Genomic DNA, 23670 nt, shown 5'->3' on the forward strand with positions numbered 1-23670 from the left:
AATTAGATAAAAAACCTATTTTTAACTAATTTAATATTATTTATCTTCTTATTAAATTATAGGTTTATGAATTACTATAGTATTAATTAACTTAATAAACTTAATTAACTCAACCGTCACATTTGCATGGCGGCGTGTACTTCTTGGTAGCCTGGCTGCCCTGTACTGATAAGACTTTCTGACCCCGCATCCCTCCCAACCCAGTCCTTTCAAATACCCGAATCCTCCTGCGTCGCATTCTCATTCTTATTGAACATTGTGTAATATGCAGCCCAGTTATTGCATTGTTCAGAGTATTTTGGGATAATGCCAGAGTTCTGAAATACAGGTCCAATCTCTCTCGGAGACTCAACGAACTGAAGTGCCAGTCCGCCACTAGCATGCCAAGCAATCTACCAAAGTCAGACGATGATCCAAGACTGTAGGTTCACAATGACACTTACATGGCAATGCATAAGCCAAACACCGGGATTATTAACTAGATGTTCTGTCAGTAATTTCAGAAGTGCTGGCCTGAGGAATACTTACTTTGAAAAGCGATAATTAGGTAGCCATTGACGGGTAGTAGTGCCACGTCGCGTCTGGGTGGATTCACCGTTTGCAGAGTGACATTTGCCGGATTAAACTCATCTGTCCCAGTAGCAAGAACTACAAAATCGTGGCCGTGGATATGCATTGGATGAGCGACAGGAGCTTGTGTCTTGTAGATCTTGTGTTGTCCAGGCATGTGGTTTAACGAATCCTGAAACTTACCTTCAATCAAGAAGTAGACCCAGCTACCGTTTTTATACTCCAGATTCACCGGCTCGTAACCTTTAGGCCACTTTGGATGATGCCAATTCTTCTCATATGCAACCTTGACAAGGCTCAAACTAGGCTCAGCCCAATCAAGATAGAACGACGAGTCTTTGAGAACCCATTTATGCAATACTGAGTTTTCAATGGTATCATCGGGATATCCTACGAGATGCACTTTGAAAGAATCTTTCTGATAGTCTAAATTGGCTGCGACGGAGATATCCCGTTTGACAATAGGTTGAAGATTTGCGCTCAGCTCGTCGAGGCATCCGTAGCAGAGATGCTTCTCGTCCGGAGGGGGAGTCCAAGGAATCTTTTGGTTTTTTTCATCATAGCGTATGATACCTAGATTGGAGCGGGCGCCTCCATTGTTGCAGTCCCGAGCATGCATCCAGAAGTTTGTGCGTTTGGAGTTGGCTGAATCATGGAGTGTGGCATTGGCCTCGATAATAATATCGTAGCGCTGGCCAACAGCGATATTAAGAATAGAGGTGTTGTAAGGCTTGATGGGGACAAAATCGGTACCAACGACGGAGAAGGTATGGTTGTCGATCCAGAAGGTCATGTGTGTTGAGACCCCTGTATTTATAAGACTCATTTTGTATTTCTTGCCTTTCTCAAAGTTAAAGGATGTTAATTTGGGACGACCTGTGCAAGCTGAATCGGTCTTTGGACAGCAGTAGTACGTGCCATTGCCGTTCATCAAAAAGCTATCCGGCGGCGGAGGTCGTCCTATGTACTAATTAGTAACAATAAAGCCAAGTGATAGTTCCTCAGAGCTAACCCAAGTACTCGAGCATGACCTGAGAAAAGGCCGTTTTGTGGAAATGATCAGTGATGAGCACAGGACCAAGATCAACGTCATAGTTCATGCTCGTTGGTCCATTGATCTTGATTGCGCCCAACAATCCATCGGCATCTGTTTCTTTGTTAGTAATAAACCGCCGTTAAGGCATGTTGACCAACATTGGAGATTAAAATGACCTATCAACATTAGTTCGTATGCATCGACGTTGAAATGGATGTTTCTTACTATGGTACCAGGAAGTTCCATACTGAGTAGCTCTCCAGCGGTATGTCATCTTCTCACCAGGCTAATTTTGTTAGGACATCTAGGAAATCCTTTGTTTCCAAGGAGACTGACTGGGATCGGGCATTCAGTCACACCTGAAACACCGTCCATCCAATTGGTGTTCAGCTGTCGGAGACCATGCCAATGAACTGAAGTTCCGTTGTGGTTTATGAGGTTATTTTTGACGGTGATTTCTGTATTTGTTAGCCGATTCCTGACGTCTCTCATAACTTGATATCAATACCCACCAAAGGTATCACCCCAGTTTCCTTCCAAAGTCGGGCCAGGATATGTCTTATTGAAGAGCATGCGGTCCACCATGTACCCATCAGGAGCAATTCTTTCATTGCTCACCTCGAGATAGAACTAAAACATCCTGATCAGCCTGTTTTGCATAAGGGCTAAGAGTGAATTACAAACCTTGCGCGTTACACCCTCCGGAACAACATCCTCATAGTCGGTGGTGATGTCATGGCCTGGAGACCAGCAGGATCGGTTGCTTGGCGTGTTACAGGCACCACCAACAATGGAATCGGGATCAAACACGTCAACTACCTTGTCGATAGCGCTAATCTTCGAGTAATCAGAAGTCAATCTGAATTGGTTGTAATATTCTCCGCTGACGAATAGAAATTCTGTGAGTCTCTTCCAGAATCCCATGATGTATGATGTAATTCTACGGGATTATGGTTGGTTCATGGAAGACAAAAGAAGTGAGGTGAGAAAAATAGAAAAAGATGACTGGGAATTGGAGGGAGATGAGAAGGACAACACACCATCGAAGGACCTATTCATAAAAGGCTTTTAGCCTCGTAAGAAGGGATAGCCGTTATCTCAGACAGTAAGTCGCCTAACAAATTCGATTGGTCACTTAATAGTCTAGGTGCGGCTGAAGTGGTCTGATGCAGAAATCCCACATAGTGGCGTTATGGCACATATTTGAGCGTTCCACTGCATTCCAACTCTGAATACCTACCAAGTGAATGATCTCAAAACGAGTTTAATGGTGGCATTATCAACTCCCTCATACTTATGTGACAACACTCGTTCATGCATACTGATGCTGCACTCTGGCAACTACTACTTATCTTTTAACGAACCGGGCTAATTTAGCTATTTGCACTATTGGGTGATGTACTCTGCATATGCTTTGATCTAGCTGATTTCAGTGTAGGTATTACTTTTACGGGACATGGATCCAACGGTTTCTAGGCATTGAATAAACTAGGCACGAAATAAATTAGTCTTTGTATGAGAATAATGGTACAGAACAGGAAAAATTATCATAATCTCAAATAATCAGTAAATTTCAATGTCAGTCAGACTTCCTTTCCTGGCTAATATACCTTGCGTCTGCCCTGGTCCAGATCCTTCACATGTTTAGCGAGCGATATGCAGTGATTTGCTTAAATAAGACTTGTCTCGCTTGAAAAACCTAACATGTGAGTTTCTTTGAAATGCATACGGACAGTCTTTAGATATGAGCCTAAAAGAAGGCCAAATATCTACGATAAACCAAAAGCGGATCGACACACAACGGTAGCGCGGCTGAACAGAAACTGGACTAACCACCATGGCGAGGCAGGGGCCTGCTATTGAATCAAAATAGACAAGCCATCACCTTTATAATCTCAGCTGGCTGCAAACACATACCTAGAGAGCAATAGTTGCATGCCGCAAACTACTACCGTTGCTTAGTTGCATGCTGAGATGGTGGTGTTCTCGCACTTTTCAAAGGAAAATGCGAGACAGTCATCTCCCCCACGACATGGAATTTGACTCTCACAGACTTGGAACAGGACCATATCTAGATTCAGGTTTCTAAGAAATAAATCCCGCATTGCATAGCCAGCACCACCATAAATTCACAAAAGGTCAAAGCGGCAATGTAAGACGATGCATTGAGAGGCGCTTTTGCAGCCATGAGAAAAATAAAACAAGAGGTTCAAGAGGTAGACTAATTGAGTATCAACTATTAAAGAGATATGATGCGAACTTAATTTCTTTCTTCATCGCCACTGATATCTTCTGCACACATCACCACCATGTCTGTTCCAGACGATCCCTTGAACTTTATACCTGCAGATCTCTTTTTCCCCACTGTTCCTAACTTCCAAAAGCCTACGGAAGTAGTGGCAGTTGAATCGTCAGAGTCGATCAAGCCCAGCGATCTCTTACGATATGCGGCTCATATCACTCTTGGAGGTGTTAATGGCGATTCTCAGACACAATGTTTGGTTCAATTTGTTACGCCCATGATCTGGAGAATCAGATACGACCCAAAGTACACCAGTCTCTCTGACTTTGAAGACACTAACACGTATGTAGTAAAAGGTGGATTCTTAGATGCATTGCTGATAATGGTATAGGCGCACGATTGTCAGAGATACATTTTCCGGCCTGGTGGATGGTCTTCAGCAGGAATACCGAGATTCCGATGCCAGTAATGCGTACCCTGCCGGAGATGGATGGTTCTGGCGGACGTCTTTTAAGCAGTTATCGACTGATCACTGGGTTCTGACTGTGAGACCGAGACCCCCTTTAGTTGATATCATACTTACAAGAAGCAGTCCAACGAGTACCAGAGCCTAAACGGTACTGCTACTCCCAAGACCAGCCTGCATATCTTTAAATCCCCATTTCGCATCGTGGTATGTTCATATTGCTCTTGCATTAGCTATCAGCTGACACCTCACAGGCAACTAGAAAGCTCAAGACCTTAGAGGCAGACACAAGTCTCTTGCAGTCCGTAGGCGTCGACACAACTTCAGAACTTGAACAAATCATCTGGCAGACTACCGATCAGACTTTCTCTTACCAACAGAATGCAGATATTGATGCGATCAACAATATCGTTCTCAACGTCAAGAAGCCTGGCCCCGCTGAGTATCTCGGATTTGGCGAACAAGGTGGCAAAACTGTCTTGAAAAAGCCCAGTTATCTGAACTATTTCTGTAAGAGAGCCCTGAAGGTTATATGAAGATATTGCTAATTGTTGCCCTGGAAGGCTATGACAACTTCAATTACTTGAAGGTCTACGGCCAGGGTGCACTTGACGGCAGAGAACCACTGTAAGTGTCCTGGCACGAGATTCCGCCATTTTCAACGAAGGCTAACGGCATAGTTATCAATCGTCTCCATTTTACCTGGAAATGAACGGAACTCCAACATACCAAAACGTTACAGGCGTGATGGTAGACAACTATTCTCAGGTTGCGATCGATCTCGGCAAGAATGATTCTAATATCATAAGCATCGCCACTCGTTTCAACACGTTTGACGCATACATCCTGACGGCTGATGACGTGCCAGCTATGATTTGGTTTGTTGTTCTTCCGCATATACGTGCACAGATGTTAACAGTGAACTGTCAGGCAATATACTTCCATTGTAGGACGACCCAAGCTCAAGCCCCGATACATTTTAGGTCACCATCAGGGGTGTAAGTTTGTCTCTTGATTTTTATGTCTTTTACTCACACATGCAGGCTATGGCTATGCCAATGAGGGTACGGTTTACGATGTTGTTAATGCCTATCGCGGGTCGGGAATTCCGCTTGATGGAATGCACCTCGACGTGGACTTTCAGGTACGCCAAGTTACCACGTTCACGAACATGGCTAATAGCTCTAGGAACGCTATCGCACGTTTACAAGCAGCAGAGTCAACTTCCCTGATCCTAAGAGATTTTTTGGGAATCTCAAAAAACAAGGGATCAAGGCCTGTACCAACATCACGCCTATCTTGACTCTCCGAACAGTCGATGAGGGTGCATACAAGGCCTTTGATGCCTTTTGGGATCAAAAGGATCCTAAGAACCCCAAGACTAAGTAAGTGATACACTTTTAGATAAAACATTGACTTATTATATTAGTATGCTGGTAAATGATACTAGGTACACGAAAGGCGTCAACAGCTATCCACCGACATACTGGAGATATGATGGTCCAAACAGCAACGGACCACTTGCGAAAGGTGTCAATCCGACGTCTTATGACAACGACTATTATGGACAACCTCAACGGCTCACTTTTGCTGACTACCCCGGTGGCCCAACATACCTGGACTCGTATGACTTTCATGCAAATTACAACAGCGGATATCCTTTCCATGGTGGTGTCAGCTATGGCCAAACACTGGGAACTGTACGTCTCTTCTTTCCTATTATATGTTGCTCTGCTGATAGACACAGCCCGGATACTACCCCGACTTGAACCGAGCTGATGCCAGAGAAGTATGGGGTAAGCAGTACCAGGATCTTTTCGACAATGGCCTCGAGTTTGTATGGCAAGACATGACCACTCCTGCGGTCGGAAGGTCGTACGGTGACATGCTGGGTTTCCCATCTCGATTGCAAATGACAGAAGACAGCCCTATTTCCGCACCAAAAACCAAAACAGCAATCGAACTCTGGTCCCTTTATTCGTACAATCTACACAAAGCAACATACCACGGCTTAAGCAATCTCAAAGGACGAGAGAACAAGCGCAACTTTATTATTGGACGAGGTAGTCAAACAGGAATGCATCGATTTGCTGGCTTATGGACCGGTGATAATGGCAGCTCTTGGGACTTTTGGAAAATCTCAGTTGCTCAAGTCCTTGCACTCGGTTACAGTGGACTCACGATTGCGGGGGTTGATATGGGTGGTTTTACTTCTGACCCAACTTCTAACGCATCATATCCCCGTTGGTGTAATCCCGAGTTATTTATTCGATGGTACTCTGGAGCCTTTCTCTTGCCGTGGTATCGAAATCATTACATGCAGCATTGGGATCAGGAGTCAAACCCGCCGGCTAAAGTGTTCCAGGTCAGTTATTGATATCCAGTTACGCAAGACGATGCTTACCGGCTTAGGAACCGTGGGCTTTCAGTGACGTATTGTCCAATCAATACGCTCACCTGATTCCTCAGGATCAACGCGTTTTGTACGAGGCAGTTGTGCCTATCTGTCGATACTACGTTCAGCTTCGATATTCGCTTATACAAGTTTTGTATGATTGCATGTTTGCCAACTTGATCAATGGCTTGCCGATCGCCCGTGCAATGGTAATACTCTACCACTCTCGCATGTGCATTTCAGCTCTTGTTAACGGCAGTAACTAGCTCATCACTGACCCACTCGATACGAGTCTGTTCAACTCTAACGAGAGCTTTATCGACACGCAGTATCTGCTTGGTCACAATATTCTCGTTTGCCCCATCGTAGACCCCCAGGTCTATAACAGGGATGTCTATCTTCCAGGAACAGATCTATGGTATCCCTCGAATCTTCGAGTTGACAATCAGAACTTCGGCCCAGACCCTATTCTCAAGCATGCTGCAGATCTGGAACAGCCAGTTAAAGGCGGTAGGATCATAAGTTACGGATGCAGCCTTCCTGCGGCTTTCAATCGTCCCGATCAAGTGCCTTTTATCACCCCAGTCTATATTCGCGGCGGTACGTATCTTTCCTCAATAACGACGACAATCGGCTAATCCCTAGCAGGTGCAATCATTCCCCAACTTGATGTTCGCCAGTTTATAGGAGAGAATGACCTGAACCCACCAACCATACACTTTTACCCTGGTGGCAAGAAAGTTACAGTATGTCTGATTTGAATCAACGGCGTAGAACAGCGAATTGACCTCCATCTTAGTCTTACTCTATGTATCTGGATGACGGGGTCAGTAAGGACAGCGCACCCAACAACTTGCCTCAGTACAAGTACCAGGATCCTGCCAAGTCGAAGAAAGCCAAGGGCTTCTACAGGGAAGTCAAGATGACTCAAGTATGTCAATAAAGTCTTTTCATCCACGGTACGGCTAACAAAAGCATAGGAGAGCACCAGCACCGCTCGAACTTTGACAATCCGCCATCCGTGGAATGGGTTCGATGCAAAGTCAACCGTTGGCGATATATACAACTTCGCTGTCTGGACTGTGAAGACGGGAGGTGCAGCACCCCAGGTCCAAGTCTCATTTCAGGATGAGAACGGCAAGACTGTGGACGATGCTCGTCTGTCGCACAACTACGATAGTAATCGCGGCGTGTTGACCGTCAATGTGCCTGTGGAACTTGTGCCATCTCTTGATCACCCTGCCACCACTAATGGTACCTTGACACATGGCTCGACTAATGGAGCCTCAGTCAATGGCCACAGCAAGGACAGACATATCGCTGTGAAGATCACTGGTCTTACTTGAAGGGGTCTGAAGAGCCTGTTTGAGGAGGAAATTATCTCTTAGACTATATTTCTCATGTATTTCCTTAGCTCTAATAATCGTAATAATACCAGATTGTTGGACATGCACAACGCGGCCGATGCCCTTTTCGACGAGAACTTGTAGTAATAGGGAAAGGAGAAGGGAAAACGGAGTTCACAGAACTGTAGCTGGTGGCTAATTGGATCTCAGAAGAACAAGAACAAGGTCCGACGGCCAAAGGACCCAGCTCTCCAGAGTCATAGGTCTGCACGAGAGAGCTTTCAACAACCACCAGTAATATTGCTCGATTTCTCAAGCTTTCCCTGTCAACATTATCAGATCCTTGAACAGAAGCGGTTTATGAAGAAACCCACCCATCAGCTTCAGTAAACAGTCAGAAGATTAAGTAAATCCTGACATCCCTTACACAATTTAACAGGCGCCAGGTCAGCAGTGCAATACAAATTAACCAGTTAGCCTCTTTCCAGTCAAGGAGAGGAAAGATAAAGATCAAGTTACATAAATAGCTAATGTCACAACACGGTGTAGTTTCGCTATAACAGCTTCGCATATATCTGGGACCTTGTTGGCACTGCGCCTTTCCTAAGAGAGATAAGCAATGCCACTCAGGCGCTCTTCATTACCAAACAAAATGGTTTTATCAACCTTCTTTATGTAGGGTAAAAGGCCCGAAAATAAAGTACATGAAGAATATTTATATATCAAAAAGAGATAAAGCTAGTCAGGCTGCCCTGTGTAGGATTGAGTTGGTTCCTTGTCTGTAAGAACTACTTAAAAAGAACTAGGTAAGTATTATTATTATTATTATTATCTTTCTCCTCCCCTTCTTATATAAGGCAACTGCAGGGAAGTGCTTAAAAAGGATACTAGTAATAGCTATTATAATTTATAGTAGAAGCATAAGTTGAGGATAAACATAGTTAAATAACACTTAGGTTAGGTTATTAAGACAATCTTAGATAAGCTAAGTTATTAAAAGAGTAATAATAGAAAAAATAATAATATAAGTTTAAAAGTTTTAAATTAATTTACTTATTACTTATATTCTATTAATAATTTAAAGTAACTTACTTATTATTTATATTATATTAATAATTTTAAATAACTTTCTTTATTTTTTCTAATAAAAAACACTCGTAAACTACTTTTTTAAACCACTCGCTTATTGTCCACGTAAGTTATGTGGACTTAGCCAGTATGCTTACTAACCTGGGCAAAACAGCCCCGCATTATTCCCAGCCAAGATTTCTTCCCTTTGCATTTCCAAGCGCGCAAGTTCACCCCTAGTCATACCTTGGTAATACGCGTCATGCCACCAGATTCCAGCCCCGAGACTCTACAAACACCGAGAAGCTGCGACCGGTGTTTTAGCCTGGTACGTTACAGCTACGCTCTACTGTACTCTACTCTGGATCTCTTTTAACTTGGTGCAGAAGACACAATGCGACCTAGCTCAGGTTTGCGGCCGTTGCAAAAGACTTGGTCTAGAGTGTACCAATATCAGGCCAGTACGGCCGAAAGGCCGTCCTCGGAAGTCTGAACGCTCCAGCGAACCACCTCAAACTGTCGATCTATCCACAGCCATTGGCCGAGTCCTGGATCAGACGCTGATTCTTCAACTGGACAATGACCTGGCTTCCAGTCTAGTTGAGCACATAGTCTCCACTCATCAGGCCCACGGTCTATACGCTGCAATCCTTACTAGTCCCCCATCACTGCCCGTTCCAACTCGCGGCCTTGCCTCTGGTCCCACCAGTTACCCGTCCAAGATACCTACCGAGCTGTATAGCATCCTGACCCCTTCCATTATTTATTCCTTACTTTCTATCGCTCTCGATATCCAACAGCCGAGCTCCCGTCTCCCGTCTCATCCGTCTTCGAGAATCAACAGCAACTCTCTCCGAACGGCCGCATTAACGCATATACCGCGAGTTTTGTCTCCATACGACCCAAAAGTATCCGATGCGCTGTCTCTTCTATTTCTCAGCCATGCATGGTGTTTTCAAAGCGAGCGTATTAGAGATTCCGTGAGATGGTGGACATTCGCGCACGTCATCATCGACGATGTTATCAAGACTCGAGTGTCTCTGCCTTTTCCTTGCGCTCTTCAGGATCTAGAACAGCGGTATGTTTTTGTTTCAAATAACCTTTGATATGTCATTAAACAAGTGTGGCATTTGCTAATTGGCTTGGCCGATAGAGCCTGCCTTGGTATAGCTCTGCAGGATAGGTAAGAATTTAGTTTGAGAGCAATGTGCTTCGACGATTGTTTCCGCTTTAGTTGACAGCTTAAACCCCAGTATTCTTAGCATTCTTCACTACAATCGTGCGGTTTCGTTACAACAAAAAGATGATGGGCCGCTATTCGCCTCTATAGAGCCCCCACGAGCCAATACTAAAGATGCAGAAGGCTCACGAGCCACCGGCTTTTCGAATCTGTTCGGTCCCCTAATAAGGTATTTGTTTAATTCTGCCATGTCTAGGACTCCGGCATTCAAATTGATCTGGATAACACTCATACTTCATAGACTTGCTAATGCTGTCGTCCAAGAGCCAAAACCAAGCTCTCGCACCTGGAGGGATATTTACGACGATATCGAAGAATACTACATCGTATTTCCATCAGAACTGCTCAGATTCAACGACTTGAAATTCCTGTATCAAGCCGAAGCAATGACGTGGATGCACGGCCTTTTCATCATCCTATGTGAGACAAATGTAACTAAGTGATTGTGGTTCGGGATTAACATTAGTCAAAAGATATCGGCAGAGACCCGATTGACATTATTCTCAAACCCGATCTCCTTGAGGGTGAAACATTGCGCCAAGTTCTAGGGCACTCATTGCTTTTTGGCGAGGTAAGCGAACGCTTTATCGAGTAAACTCACAAATGACTGATGGAACAATGAACAGATCTTGCATTCTATAAACCGTCTGGGGGACGATTTGAGTTATCTCTCTCCAGCTGTGGTCTTCTTCTTGATTATCTCCTCTGCAGTTCAGATTGCTGCTCTGGGGATGTACTTAAACAATCCAGCGGATGAATCGGCCATGCCTGGAATCGCCATCGAGGTGTCGACTACATCGTCAACGCAGTCAGTGCCACAGAAACTGATGGATTCAAGTCGGGCCCATCTTCATCTGCTCTCCGCAATCTCGACACAATGCAAGCGCTATGATTCCTTGCTGTTGGTCGAGATACAGAAACTACTCGCGTCCTGCTACAATTGCGTTCAATCTTCCTCTTGTCCTGCGCAGCCGATTCTCGCTACCACACTCATGCTCTATCGATGGACTGGAAGGGGTACAGGAATATATCCTTTGGAGCCCACGGTGGCATATGCTGAATGGCTATTTTCCCAGCCTCCAGAACATGACATTCACCAATATCTATCTGGTCACAACGAGGTATCGAGACAGATAGTGAATGAGGTGTGTTCACCTGCTAGTAGGATTTGCGAAGAAGGATATTTTGATCTAAGCATAGTTATATCATGATTTTTAATATATCTTTCGACTTTGCGGGCTACTAAATTGCTACGACTTATTTTGATGCATCTACATGTATTCCCGTAAATCCGGATACTAGCCAAAGGAGCTTGGTCTAGACCTTAAAATAAGGGTAAACAAAAACCCATTTCTCGGCTGATATCTTCCATCGAAATATGTGGAGGATGAATAAATTCAAGGCTGTTTTCCACTCTACACCACAACTCTTCCACGATTGTTATGATGTGTTTGATATGTTGGATAGCGAAACGCATATACATCCCTCGCAGGACATCGAGGACTTCTGCCTGCAAACCTCGATCCTTTCCGCATTCGTTGGCAATAATCACGGTCGGCCATGTCATGATGTTCATGATGGTGATGCGTTGCTCATCGTACATGTGAAGAAGGGCCTGGAGACCTAGGATCATTTCTCGAATGAACTTGCCAACAGTGCGAGCATGTACTGTTGAAGATTGGTGTAGAACACTTGTCTTGAGCCCACCTCTCCATAAATAGATTAGTCCAGCTTTGCGCATGATCTCCCACGCGGTTGTCAAGGCGAGACTGACCGAAGTAGAAATCCTTGAGGGAACGACTGGCGGTGTCCACAAAGTTAAAGCGGTCTCAAACTGAGAAAAAAGCTGCCCGAATACCGTTCGTGTCTCTTGCACTTGCCGCTCTGTGGTTGGTGTAACATACTCGGAATCCTGGCAGGCCCGATCATAGAGTTTGCCAATGATGGTTTGGGTGAGCAAGTCCACCTCACCCCGATCCTGGCAATCAAGAAGGGCGGCCATTGCAGCTATGAGAGTGATGAGAGATCTTGGGTAGCCCAGCATGACTTCCATAGGTGAGAAGTCAGTCTGTTGGGGCGCTTCAGGAGGCTCGATATCCCATGTCAACCAGGCTCTTTTACTCCTGCTTTGACCTGAACTCCCCAGGGAAAACACTCCTATATCCAAATAAGCGGCAATCTCCCTCGCAAGGCGAGAAACGTATGCGCTTTGGATCGCGTTTTGATCAATTGACTCGATCAGAGACACAATACCCGAGATATGTAGTGTCCAGTCTGCATCCTGAGTAGAACGGCTGTCACTAGGAAACCCGACAGTGATCAGGATCAAGACAGACCCCAGTAGCTCAACTATATCGTCATTGTTCGCGTGAGAGACATTGATCCTGGAGATTTTGATCTGCAAATCCTCCAAAGCAGACTGATAACGCTCTAATGCGGACAAATCCAGGTCAGAAGGTTGATGTTGAGGATGGTCCGGCGCACTAAGGGATGAGAGACTTTTCAGAGACAAAGCGGGACGTAGAGAGCTGGCAAGTGCAAGCATGGCACTTCGAACGCTGGGGTATTTCCGAGCAATCGCACATAGCTCCGTAAGAAACGGCAGGCCTGATTCGTTGATAGCAGTGAAACGCCACCTTGTCATGCGAATAACTGACCGCGTCAACACGCTGCGAAGTCCAAGTGCGGGGTATATGGTGAACTTACGGAGTCGGACGTCCTGGTTCTCGGGGCCAGATAACCGCAGGCCGCTGCTGTGGATTGCAGAATAACCCCAAAAGTTTGTTTCTAGTGCCATAGTCCCCGGCGTCGTTGGCTCAAAAGATCACTGAGAGCGAGGGATGGTATGTCGAGGTATTTTGATCAAGGGTTCTGTAAGACTACTTCGTAGAGCTTGCATACCGTGTGATCCACATATGGACTTGGTGGATAAGCGGTAAGCGAAAGTACAAAGCGCCGACGGCGACTTTTCCGCTCTTAGCCTAATACCTGGTAGTAGCAAAGCGGACTTCTAAAGAATCCAATCACCAAATGAAACCATGCTTTGAGTCTTATCAACGGTATAAAGCTGAGAATGGCCCAAATCTCCAGGGAGAATGTTCAAACGTGGAAAAGAATTTTTACTTGATAGAAAGCTCGAACTCGGACTTCAAAATGCCTCCCAGTATCGCCGTTTTCCATGATATTCCAAACATCGTGCCCAAAATCTACGATGGCCCTGGAACTTACTCGGATTTAGTGGGAACGGAGTAAGAACCCCAACAGATTAGAAGCTACCTCCTTGAGCTGACCTTTCAGTGCTAAACCTTTACAGGCGTAACGAAAACCCCTTGGTTACTGGTGTCTGGGATATCCTCGATTTTGATGAACCGACGCCTGCGGCCATTGCCGAAACAGATGAAGCCAAGTACGTCGTGCGAGGTGAGTTCAAAAGATGGCTCCATAATAACGGAGTTTCCATTTTTGGCCGTGAACATGTATTGATTCTATCTAGGTGAGGCTGTGATAAAAAATGAATGGACTGGCGAGACACACGAGTTAAAGCCCGGCTCTCTGCTATGGATACCGGTGGGCGCAAAAGTGTCCATTATTTCGTCAAGAAATTGCAAAACAGTCTATTTCGAAGCGAGGGAAATTGTTCAGATTCAGCATGAGAATGTACAAGATGATGGGGCAGACTTGGCTACAAAGCTAGACCGTCTTGTAGCCAACTTTGTCGATCAGAACCCGTCCTCAAAGCAGGCGACAGCAAGAGCCAGCCAAAGCCTTCCTGGAGGATCAACACGCGCGGTACTTGATGCCGAGCCATTTCCTCTCGTTATCCAATCTGGCAAAGGGTCGACTTTGACTTCGATCGATGGCAACACCTATATAGATTTCGTGTCCGATTTCACCGCTGGTCTTTTTGGCCACTCGAATCCCGAAATCCAACAGGCTGTCGTCAAGGCTGCGCATAATGGATTTAGCTTGGGCGCCATCACAGAATTGGAGGCGCAGCTTGGCGAATCTATCAAAGTGCGGTTCCCCAGTATCGATTTGGTCCGGTTCTGCAACTCCGGTACAGAAGCAAATGTCTATGCTATTGGCACGGCGCTCGCCTATTCAGGCCGAAAAAAGGTTCTTGTTTTTGATCATGCCTACCATGGCGGCCTCGTGAGCTTTGGAGCGATTCCCAATGAGCTTAATATTCCTTACGATTTCATTGTCGGCACGTACGGTGATATCGAGAAGACGAGAAATGTGCTTAGCTTCGATATTGGAGCAATCATAGTGGAACCTATGCAATCCGCAGGCGGCATGCGGCCAGCTTCCAAGGACTTTTTACGTTTTCTGCGAGAAGCTGCGTCAACGATTGGGGCGGTACTCATATTCGATGAGGTTGTCACATCTCGGCTCGACTTCCACGGCCTCCAAGGCACCTTAGACATCAAGCCTGATATGACGACACTGGGTAAATACCTTGGAGGTGGACTACCCTTTGGTGCCTTTGGTGGTAGGAAGGAGATCATGGAGCAGTACAACCCAAAATCCGACTCTGCCAAGAAACTATCTCATTCTGGAACGTTTAACAACAACATCTTCACTATGACAGCTGCGGTAGCTGCGTCAAAGATTGTCACCAAGAATGCCATTGATAGAATCAACACCCTTGGAGACCAAGTTCGGGCTGGTATCACAAGTATAGTCGAAGCGGCTGGAAAAGCAGGAAGCATAGTAGCCATCGGAGTTGGGAGTTGTGTAGGGATATATTTCGCAGGTGACAACGGCGATGTGCTGCGAGAACTGTGCTTTTTCTACCTATTGTCCAAGGGCATATGGATGGGTCGACGTGGGTTCTTGGCTTTAAATTTCGCCCATGATGATGCCAGCGTATCTCAGTTCCTGGAAGCTTTCAAGGGCTTCCTGAGTTTGGCTTTCTAGATCATGGTGGAAATTCGAAAATACTAGCTAAGTATAGTATAAAGTTTATAGCTAAATGGATCGTGGCATCGGCGACTCGATTCTAACTGCTAGGGTTTTCATCTCATCTTGTACTTGAATCCGTGGATCACTTCTATTTCTTCAACTCCATTGTAACAATAATACGATACACTCGATCTTCACTCTAGCCTCTTGAGTCCAAATCACTATCTTGAATTTTTTTTTGCATCTTTCATGCTTTGTTTTGTCTTTGCGACAACTCTGATAGCGTATCCCCGATTTGCCACATGCTCTCTCCAGAACCTCCGCTACGTTTTGGCACACTCAGACGAAGAACGAGGGTGACTCATTTCCCCGTTTCTTCATAGCCTGGTCTTCGTTGAAACGTTTCCATCGGACTTCTCGGGACCGAAGCGAAGTATATTCGCCGAGCACGTATGCCAATTCTCGGTGCCCGAGAGGACCGATATGCCGCGGGCCCGCAATTACGTTGCGTAGTATGAGCGCGGTTTCAAGCAGTACATGGGACTGGGGCGACCCTTGCCATCCACATAGAAACTGGCCGACGGCGACTTTGGTAATTAGATTGCGAAGGTTGATATCAGCGGACTATTCAACCTTGCCGCTTCGAGAAAAGCAATATCTGCGAGCGCCCTGAAAGGTGCTCTTACTATGCCTGGGTATGTAAGCAGTCGCGAGTACCCGAGCCCCACATCTAAGGCAGATCTTCGAATGACGAGAGATGAGATATATGATCATTCGTAACTTAACTACTCTACTCCTATAAGCTCTCGCAGAATTAAGTTGAAATCTCACACTTGGAAGGTCGCTCAATACACGTATCTTTACTTAGACCATACCACGCTGCCAAGCCCCAATGACAACCAAATCAAGCAGATACCGCCCTACCATGCGAGAACTTTGGGTGCCGTTTTCCCCTGAAGACACTATGATCTTCAGGTTCATTCAAAAGATCAACCAAAAATATAACCTAAACATCAGAGTAAGGAACATTTACCACTACATCAATATGCCGCTTTGCATCATGCTGACAATAGATTTCTAGTCCTACTCGGACCTCTACAATTACTCTATCTCAAACTTGGAACAATTCTGGTCCGAGTGCTTCGAGACTGCTGGATTTATACAGTCTGGCTCATATACAAGAAGCATTGACGAAAGCCAGTACATTGATGCTATACCGAGATGGTTCGAAGGCATCACAATTAATTTCGCCGAGAACCTCCTCTTTTCACGAGACGATACCGTTGCCCAAGACGCTAAAGCCACTAAGGAGAAGGAGAATGGCAAGATAGCTGTCACACAAGTGGGTGAAGGGGGCGTCGACGTTCGACATTTTGACTGGGCTACTCTCCGCCATGATACCTCGTCACTCGCCAGCGCTCTTCAGAACAGAGGCTTGAATAAAGGTGACCGCGTATTTGCAGTTGCATCAAACTCGTACCAGACATTGACCGTATTTCTTGCAACCACTTGGGTAGGGGGTATATTCTCTTCAACTTCACCCGACATGGGCATTGAAGGCATACTTCAGAGAGCCAAGCAGATCAGCCCTAAGGTTAGTGAAACCTGAAATCAACATTTAACACCATATTCCTGTTCTATTCTTCATAAATCACAACACAAGATCAAAGGCTCACAACACTTGGTAGCTCGTTTTTATGGACGATAGCACTAGGTACAACGGCAAAGACTTTGATCTCATGTCTAAAGTTAGAAAGATCGTCGCTGAGTTGTCGAAGGAGGCCTCGTTCCAAAACTTGGTATTGCTCCCACGAGGAAAACACCCAGCCTCAATTGATCTGACCTCCAAAATCGAACCCATGGACGAGTTTCTATCTTGCGCAGACGATGGGCCTCCTTCTTTTGAACGTCTTCCGTTTCACTCCCCATGCCTCATATCCTACTCTTCTGGTACTACTGGCGAGCCAAAGTGCATCGTTCATTCAGTAGGTGGACTTCTCATAAACTCCTATAAAGAAGGTATTCTACATGGAGACTTGAGAGCTGATGACGTGGTACTTCAATACACTACAACCGGATGGGTAAGTAAATGTCACCTGATACGATTCAACACTACTCGAGAGGCTGGCTGACTTGAACTTCAGATCATGTACGTCGCCTGTGTGACTGCTCTTCTCCCTGGTGCCCGAACTGTATTGTACGACGGTTCGCCGTTCTTTCCGAATGCGACTTCATTCATCAAACTACTCTCGCAAGAGAAGGTCACCTCCTTCGGAACCAGCCCAAGATGGATGTTTGAAATGCGGAAACTAGGCATCTCACCGCGAGAGATCGCCGATCTTTGTAAAGTGAAGACGGTCACAAGTACTGGCATGGTCTTATCAGATCAGCTTTTCGAATGGTTTTACGATACTGGATTCCCCAGCCACGTGAGACTGGCAAACATGTCTGGTGGAACTGATATAGTATGTGCACAGAGGTTTTCCAAACAGTTTCATGTCTAATTGTCCCAGGCCGGTTGTTTTGCACTGGGAAATCCAATTAGCCCGCTCTATGTTGGCGGCTGTCAAGGTGAGAGCTGATGATTTTCCTTTCGAAAGACCAGAAAAGATTGAGGAATTATGACTAGGTCCCTCTCTTGGAGTCGCCATTGCTATTTACAACGAAGGAACCGAAGGTAAAGCTGAACTAGCTGTCCCAGGAGCAGCCGGGGAACTAGTCGCTTATAAACCCTTCCCCAATGTCCCTGTGTCCTTCTGGAACGATATCTTGCCACAACAATCACCCAAGTCGAAATACTTTTCTTCATATTTCGCCAAATATGAACATGTTTGGGCTCACGGTGACTTTGTCTCGATTCATCCCATCACAAAGGCCGTTTTGTTTCATGGCCGTTCTGATGGAGTCCTTAACCCTTCAGGCATTCGCTTTGGAAGTTCTGAGATATATAGCGTCATGGAGCGTCACTTTTCGGAGATCATGGTGGATAGCATTTGCGTGGGTCAGCGTCGTGCAAGTGATTCAGATGAGACTGTGCTTCTCTTCGTGCAGATGAAACCTGGCTACCGACTCACAAGAGAGCTTGTTGAGACCATCAAACAGACCATCAGGAAGGATCTAAGTAACAGACATGTACCCAAACATGTCTTTGAAGCTCCAGACCTCCCAGTAAGTGAATCCAAGCCTTGTAACAATGGGACTTTCAGGCCATCTAAATTGTTACCACTTAGGTCACTGCAACTTTCAAAAAGGTTGAGCTACCCATAAAACACATCGTATCAGGAAGAAAGGTCAGACCTAGCGGAACGATTATTAACCCGAGTAGTCTCGACTACTTTTATCAGTTTGCGGATATTGAAAACTATGTCATGAGTGCAAAGCTATAGTCGGAGGGTAGAAGCTTGTAAGCACTTGGATTATATATGTAATTATGGAATAGTGATCGCTGCGTCATGAAATCGAATTCATAATTAGTAGTGACCAGCTCGATACTGCATAATGAGTGCACGGAAATTGGTGCAAGATAAGTCTTCTGTATGAACAGACATTTTGATTCATCCAGCAATACGGTGCTTAACCTGTGTTTGTTACTGGCAAGGTGTTTCTTCATCATGTCTCTGGAGGCGCAGGGTAATCTGGAAGCGTCATCTGACACGTCAATACATGATTATTCTGGCTCAATAAGCTGGAATTGGGCCGCCGGGGACTTGGGAGACGATGAACCCTTGATCAGGCCGGCCCGAAACTTGCCAGCAACACCATGCAGAAGCAGCTTGCTGAGTAGGGCACATATCCACTCAATAAAAAGTCGGGAACGACGCTCAAATCTGGTATGTCAGTTATGGAGGCCGTAAGGTCAGGTGCGACGTTATTAACAATACACCATGTGCAAATCGCAGGTATTGCTACACCGAGTGCATGGCAGCACAACGAACAGCACGCAGATTAGGGCGCAATTGTGGCAAAGCTGTGGCAGAATTCTGGAAATGGAATAGACAGAAGATGCACTATTTTGGGTTCGTCCTCTCGAGAAAGCAATGTACATCCCTTTCGTCTTTAGTCTTTTAGGTAGCTCTTTAGGCTTTTTAGTAAGTCTGATAGCGGCTCGCTAAGCATTAGTGTTAGAGAACGGGTTTCTCGGGCCCCGAGCGTTGGCCTCGGGATGCGTAGGGTGGGGAAACTGCTTGCGGAATCTACAGTTAATTACTGATGTACCAACTAAGGAAATCAAGGGCAAAAAAATCCACCGACGGTCATTTTATACCATCCGACTCACCCCACGCAATGAATCAAGCATTTCCGAGTCTAGCAGCACGCGCGGTCGTTACCCAACTTCAGCTCTTCAATATAGTAGAGCGTATATAGTATGAGTTGTACAAGTATACATTGCCATGCAACAGCAATTAGAAACTTCACAACTGAAACTTGCAAGCTATTCTTTCAATCACATTTTGTCGGACAATCCCTAAATCTGTCAACATGACGACGGGCTGGCTTAACAAAGAGCAGTTCCTGTCTCAACTTCAAGAGAACGACACCAGCTCGCAGCAATCAGCGCCTTGCCCATCTGACTATGCCCAAGGCCAAAGCTATTGGATTGATGAGTACGCCATCGACTTTGAAGACCAGTGTCGCACGGCTCAACTTCCCAGCGAGGTCGACGTTGTAGTCATCGGCACAGGCATCTCAGCCGCTGCATGTCTTTACGCTATAGCCAATCAAAAGCCCGAGCTTAAAATTGCGGCGGTTGAAGCCCGAGGCATTTGCACAGGAGCCACGGGACGGAACGGAGGCCACATTTGCAGAGCCGAGGGTACGGAACTCCGTGCCTTGGTCGAGGAAGTTGGCCAGGAGGAAGCTGTTCGACTGTCACATCTGGGTACCCGCAATCGTGACCTGATGCTTGAGGCCGTGGAAAAGATTGGAGCGGCGGATCAAGTCGACTTGAACTTGACAGGCACTCGCGTCGTTTTTGCGTCCGATGAAGAACGTCAAACCTATCTGGCTGAGCTAGATTATGCCCAAAAAATGGGGATTTCACTGGAAGGGCGGTTCATCACTGCAGAAGATCTCAGTAAAGTACTGGATATCCTACACTCCTTTTCCAACCCAACGTATACTGACGCAAGAGCATGAAATTATAGGACAGCAATATATGCTTAGAAAAGGCAAGATATGGAGCCGCTGCTCTCGACAAGTCTGGAACTATCTACCCGCGTAAATTTGTGGCAGCCCTTTTGCGTGACGCCACCAAGCGCATCCCAAACCTGACCATTCATCCATACAACCCTGTTCGGTCTGTTTCCAAATCGAACACCTCTGGGTCAAGGCCCTTATATATTGTCAAGACAGACAAGGGCCCAATAAAATGTCTTGCGGTCGTCCACGCAACAAACGCGTATGCCAGTTATCTCATACCTTCGTTAAAAGGGCCACAAGGAGTTCTTGGCTGCAAAGCTGAATGCATTGCTATCCCCCCCAACATCTCCGCCTCAGATGTCGGCAAGGCACCGTCAGGGCTGCGTGGCGGTCTCGGTTTCAACGAGTTCTGGCACTATTTGATACAAAGGCCAAGCAACGGTCCATTCATCTACGGCTATGCGGGTATCGAAAAGGTTGGAGACTATGATGATAGTGATACACTGCCGAAAGGCGCCGATGGTAGTCCAGCCGGCCATAGCGTCATGGGCGAGTTTCTTGAAAGTGCTTTCCCTCAAAGTTTCAAGTCGATCAAATGGGACCAACACGTTAGTCACCGCTGGACAGGCATTCAAGGATTTACGCAGACTGGTGCCAGTCTAGTTGGACGTCATTCCAAAGAGAGCCCTGGGGAGTTCATATCGGTGGGTCATAATGGAGAAGGGATGGGGAGGTGTTTTGCATCTTCTACAGTCATGACAGACAGACTGCTACATTACTTGGACAGAAAGGATGAGAATTCCTGGTCCCCACCCGATTGGTTTCCGAGATCATTCTTGTACAATATTTAGTGACAGACACCATAGTTTACAGTTTGCTGCCGAGGGATATAGAACCCTTTCCCAAACAGTATTGAATCCAAATGCGACAACTTCTTTTGGTCCGTGATGTTGAGAAAGCTCCAAACACAATCAGCAAGTGATTGTCATTGAAATAATGTGCAGAAGGCACATCGTGAGTCTTTCTATAAGCAGTTTCTAACCGTTTAAAAGCGGGGTAAAGTATCGACTCTTCTCGTACTAGTTATATTGGGTCTAAGGTTTCAGAGGCGGACAAGCCTTGTTCCTATTCGTAACCGAATGATTCGATCACTTAAAAATGTAAATTTAAAAATACAAGAGGCTCAGGATTAGAGTAAACTTTCCTCTCCCCGACCAAGTGCAGCGTCAACAACTCTCATGCTGGCCAGAACCACCTCTTCGCTGTGCTTGGGGCCTAGGATCTGTAAACACACGGCACCATTCTCATATACCTCGGGCGAATCTGAGAAAGATGATTAGGTGCCAACTTTCAAGCTATGTCGCGAGATGTATTGGAGAAACTTACATTTTTCTTGATTCTTCAGGTCTTCTTTGGATAAGGGCGTAGGTGTTTCATTTGGGCTAGGCTTAGAATCTAGCAGAGGATCAACGTTGCAAACAGGAATGGTGGCACACGGCCAGTCAATGATGTTCGAAATAGCCTCGTAGAGAAAATATTCCATTGTACCGTGAGGCGGTGCAACATGGCCACCAGATGGCATGATAAGAACGTCGATAGGACGTCCGGTCTTGGTCACCTCAGTCGTGGCTTGCCATCGCTTCAAGAACCTTTGCCGGATTTTGAGTAAAGTTTTGGATGTCTCCTCTAACTCACCGGCTGTCAATTGCATTGATGGTGGAGGCACAATGATTCCCTGTATGGCAGGCTCTGGTAACAAGTCTAATGTTTCTCTCAGAGCTTTACCCCCGTCTGCACAGAAGATGCGCACAGCTGTATCCCACATCTCATCCTTGGAGTCCAATAATTCAACGTCAACAGTCTTGTGTCCTGCCTTGATCAAAGCCTCTTTAGCCTGTCTAAGACCCCGCTCGATGGGGGGATGCGGACGCACGATACCATCATGGGGCATGAAGCCGAAACAAAGGCTTCCTTGGGCCGCCCAGCTCTTTGTCCGCGAAAACAGTTCCTCATTCCATGGAAATGGTTGACACGTAGCATCCCAGTTCCACGGCTCAAAAGAGAGAACGGTACGCGTATAGAGCTCCAATCCATCAATGGATGCACTCATAGGACCGGCAACTCCATTGATCAACCCGATCGAAGAGCGTTCAGCCGAATGACAAGGAAGCCGGCCGTACGTTGGACACAAGCAGTATATGCCGTTGAAGTTGGCTGGTGTTCGCACAGATCCAGCAATGTCGGTTCCGATACCCAGAGGGCTTCCTCTCAATGCTATCAGGGACCCTTCACCTCCACTCGAGCCACCAGCCGATAGCTGCCTATTATCCGGGGTGCTGGTGCAGCCATATAGCAGGTTGTCACATTCACCAGACATTAGGGACTGGGGAACGTTCGTCTTGCAATAGAAGACAGCGCCTGCGTCGTGTAGCCGTTTCACAAGGTCATCTGAAGAGTCCTGGATGTTATCGGCCAAGGCAACGAACCCAAGTGTCGTGGCGTGCCCCTCGAAGTTCATGACATCCTTCAGACTCATAGGTAACCCATGTAAAGGGCCGATCAGGCGACCTTCTCGGATCAGATATTGATCCAGCTCACGAGCACGCTCGAGACCTTTCTGGAAGAAAATATCTGAAAATGGGTTGGTGAGGTAATGGGCAATCGTAGCGTTGAGGCTGAAAGCGAGAAAAACTTCTTCGGCTGTCCAGATTCTGTTCGTAATCTTGCTTAGAATCGTGGTCGGGATAGAAGATGTAATCTCTAGCTGTCTTTTTGTTAAATGGCCACTCTGGCGAGGCCAATTACGAACATTCTTGATATTCGGCGAGGGGAGTCGTGGGAGAGGCACGCCAAGGTGCTTTTTTGCCCATCGAGATACCGAATCATTACGTTGATTTTGTTTGATCTTTGCGATTTGTTCCCATCGTGATGAGTTGCGCAGTGCACCGGATACTGAAGTAGAACTCGTCATCGTTCTGCAAACCAAGGCATAAGCGTATTCGGGCTACGAAAGACAATTTTTCTTGTTAAGTGTGGGCACCTCCGGAGAGCTCTCAAGGTTTTCCCGAAATGTTGAAAACAGAGACTTTGGAAGGTGAGATATTATCGGCCGTCGGCTGGCCAGTATTCTGGATGAGGTGTCATGGCGGAGGCTATGCATCTTGATGTTTCAAGGTGTGGTGGGGCCAATTAGGCCCTGGTCAAATTTCAGCGAAACTTGATAAGCCTCTTCTCCACTTTGAGCCATTAGGACTCAAGGCCGG

General features: G+C 46.1%; 8 protein-coding genes across 8 annotated transcripts; 5 read left to right on the forward strand and 3 right to left on the reverse strand.

Annotated features, from left to right (window-relative positions):
• Positions 1-209: 209 nt before the first annotated feature.
• On the reverse strand, positions 210-2530 carry FOXG_17211 (uncharacterized protein; the record flags this gene model as incomplete). The annotated part of the gene is made up of 8 exons (XM_018397229.1): positions 210-392; positions 444-478; positions 529-1530; positions 1583-1717; positions 1832-1892; positions 1943-2064; positions 2119-2236; positions 2291-2530. The coding sequence occupies 8 exons, from the start codon at positions 2528-2530 to the stop codon at positions 210-212; spliced, it is 1896 nt and encodes a 631-aa protein (XP_018258140.1).
• Positions 2531-3915: 1385 nt separating this feature from the next.
• On the forward strand, positions 3916-8055 carry FOXG_17212 (uncharacterized protein; the record flags this gene model as incomplete). Its single annotated transcript, XM_018397230.1, has 16 exons — positions 3916-4190; positions 4240-4393; positions 4441-4521; positions 4569-4824; positions 4878-4941; positions 4995-5192; positions 5245-5312; positions 5358-5458; positions 5503-5699; positions 5744-6014; positions 6062-6679; positions 6727-6918; positions 6976-7309; positions 7355-7455; positions 7509-7640; positions 7690-8055. 16 exons carry the CDS (start codon positions 3916-3918, stop codon positions 8053-8055), a joined length of 3408 nt encoding a protein of 1135 aa, XP_018258141.1.
• Positions 8056-9346: 1291 nt separating this feature from the next.
• Positions 9347-11603, forward strand: FOXG_17213 (uncharacterized protein). The gene is made up of 7 exons (XM_018397231.1): positions 9347-9451; positions 9510-10201; positions 10277-10306; positions 10377-10532; positions 10605-10783; positions 10837-10934; positions 10990-11603. The coding sequence occupies exons 1-7, from the start codon at positions 9386-9388 to the stop codon at positions 11572-11574; spliced, it is 1806 nt and encodes a 601-aa protein (XP_018258142.1). The 5' UTR covers positions 9347-9385; the 3' UTR covers positions 11575-11603.
• Positions 11604-11687: 84 nt separating this feature from the next.
• On the reverse strand, positions 11688-13160 carry FOXG_22750 (uncharacterized protein; the record flags this gene model as incomplete). The annotated part of the gene is made up of 1 exon (XM_018403164.1): positions 11688-13160. One exon carries the CDS (start codon positions 13158-13160, stop codon positions 11688-11690), a length of 1473 nt encoding a protein of 490 aa, XP_018258143.1.
• A 356-nt stretch (positions 13161-13516) lies between these two features.
• On the forward strand, positions 13517-15283 carry FOXG_17214 (glutamate-1-semialdehyde 2,1-aminomutase; the record flags this gene model as incomplete). The annotated part of the gene is made up of 3 exons (XM_018397232.1): positions 13517-13611; positions 13677-13783; positions 13857-15283. 3 exons carry the CDS (start codon positions 13517-13519, stop codon positions 15281-15283), a joined length of 1629 nt encoding a protein of 542 aa, XP_018258144.1.
• Positions 15284-16160: 877 nt separating this feature from the next.
• On the forward strand, positions 16161-18673 carry FOXG_17215 (acetoacetate-CoA ligase; the record flags this gene model as incomplete). The annotated part of the gene is made up of 7 exons (XM_018397233.1): positions 16161-16286; positions 16350-16862; positions 16957-17349; positions 17413-17733; positions 17782-17839; positions 17898-18436; positions 18499-18673. The coding sequence occupies 7 exons, from the start codon at positions 16161-16163 to the stop codon at positions 18652-18654; spliced, it is 2106 nt and encodes a 701-aa protein (XP_018258145.1). The 3' UTR covers positions 18655-18673.
• An 847-nt stretch (positions 18674-19520) lies between these two features.
• Positions 19521-21336, forward strand: FOXG_17216 (uncharacterized protein). Its single transcript, XM_018397234.1, has 2 exons — positions 19521-20347; positions 20413-21336. Exons 1-2 carry the CDS (start codon positions 19748-19750, stop codon positions 21256-21258), a joined length of 1446 nt encoding a protein of 481 aa, XP_018258146.1. The 5' UTR covers positions 19521-19747; the 3' UTR covers positions 21259-21336.
• Positions 21337-21596: 260 nt separating this feature from the next.
• Positions 21597-23466, reverse strand: FOXG_17217 (uncharacterized protein; the record flags this gene model as incomplete). The annotated part of the gene is made up of 2 exons (XM_018397235.1): positions 21794-23466; positions 21597-21730 (listed from the first exon to the last, which is right to left on the reverse strand). The coding sequence occupies exons 1-2, from the start codon at positions 23376-23378 to the stop codon at positions 21597-21599; spliced, it is 1719 nt and encodes a 572-aa protein (XP_018258147.1). The 5' UTR covers positions 23379-23466.
• Positions 23467-23670: the final 204 nt, after the last annotated feature.

The sequence above is a fragment of the Fusarium oxysporum genome, chromosome 10, assembly GCF_000149955.1.
Source record: "Fusarium oxysporum f. sp. lycopersici 4287 chromosome 10, whole genome shotgun sequence".
Lineage (NCBI taxonomy): Eukaryota > Fungi > Ascomycota > Sordariomycetes > Hypocreales > Nectriaceae > Fusarium > Fusarium oxysporum.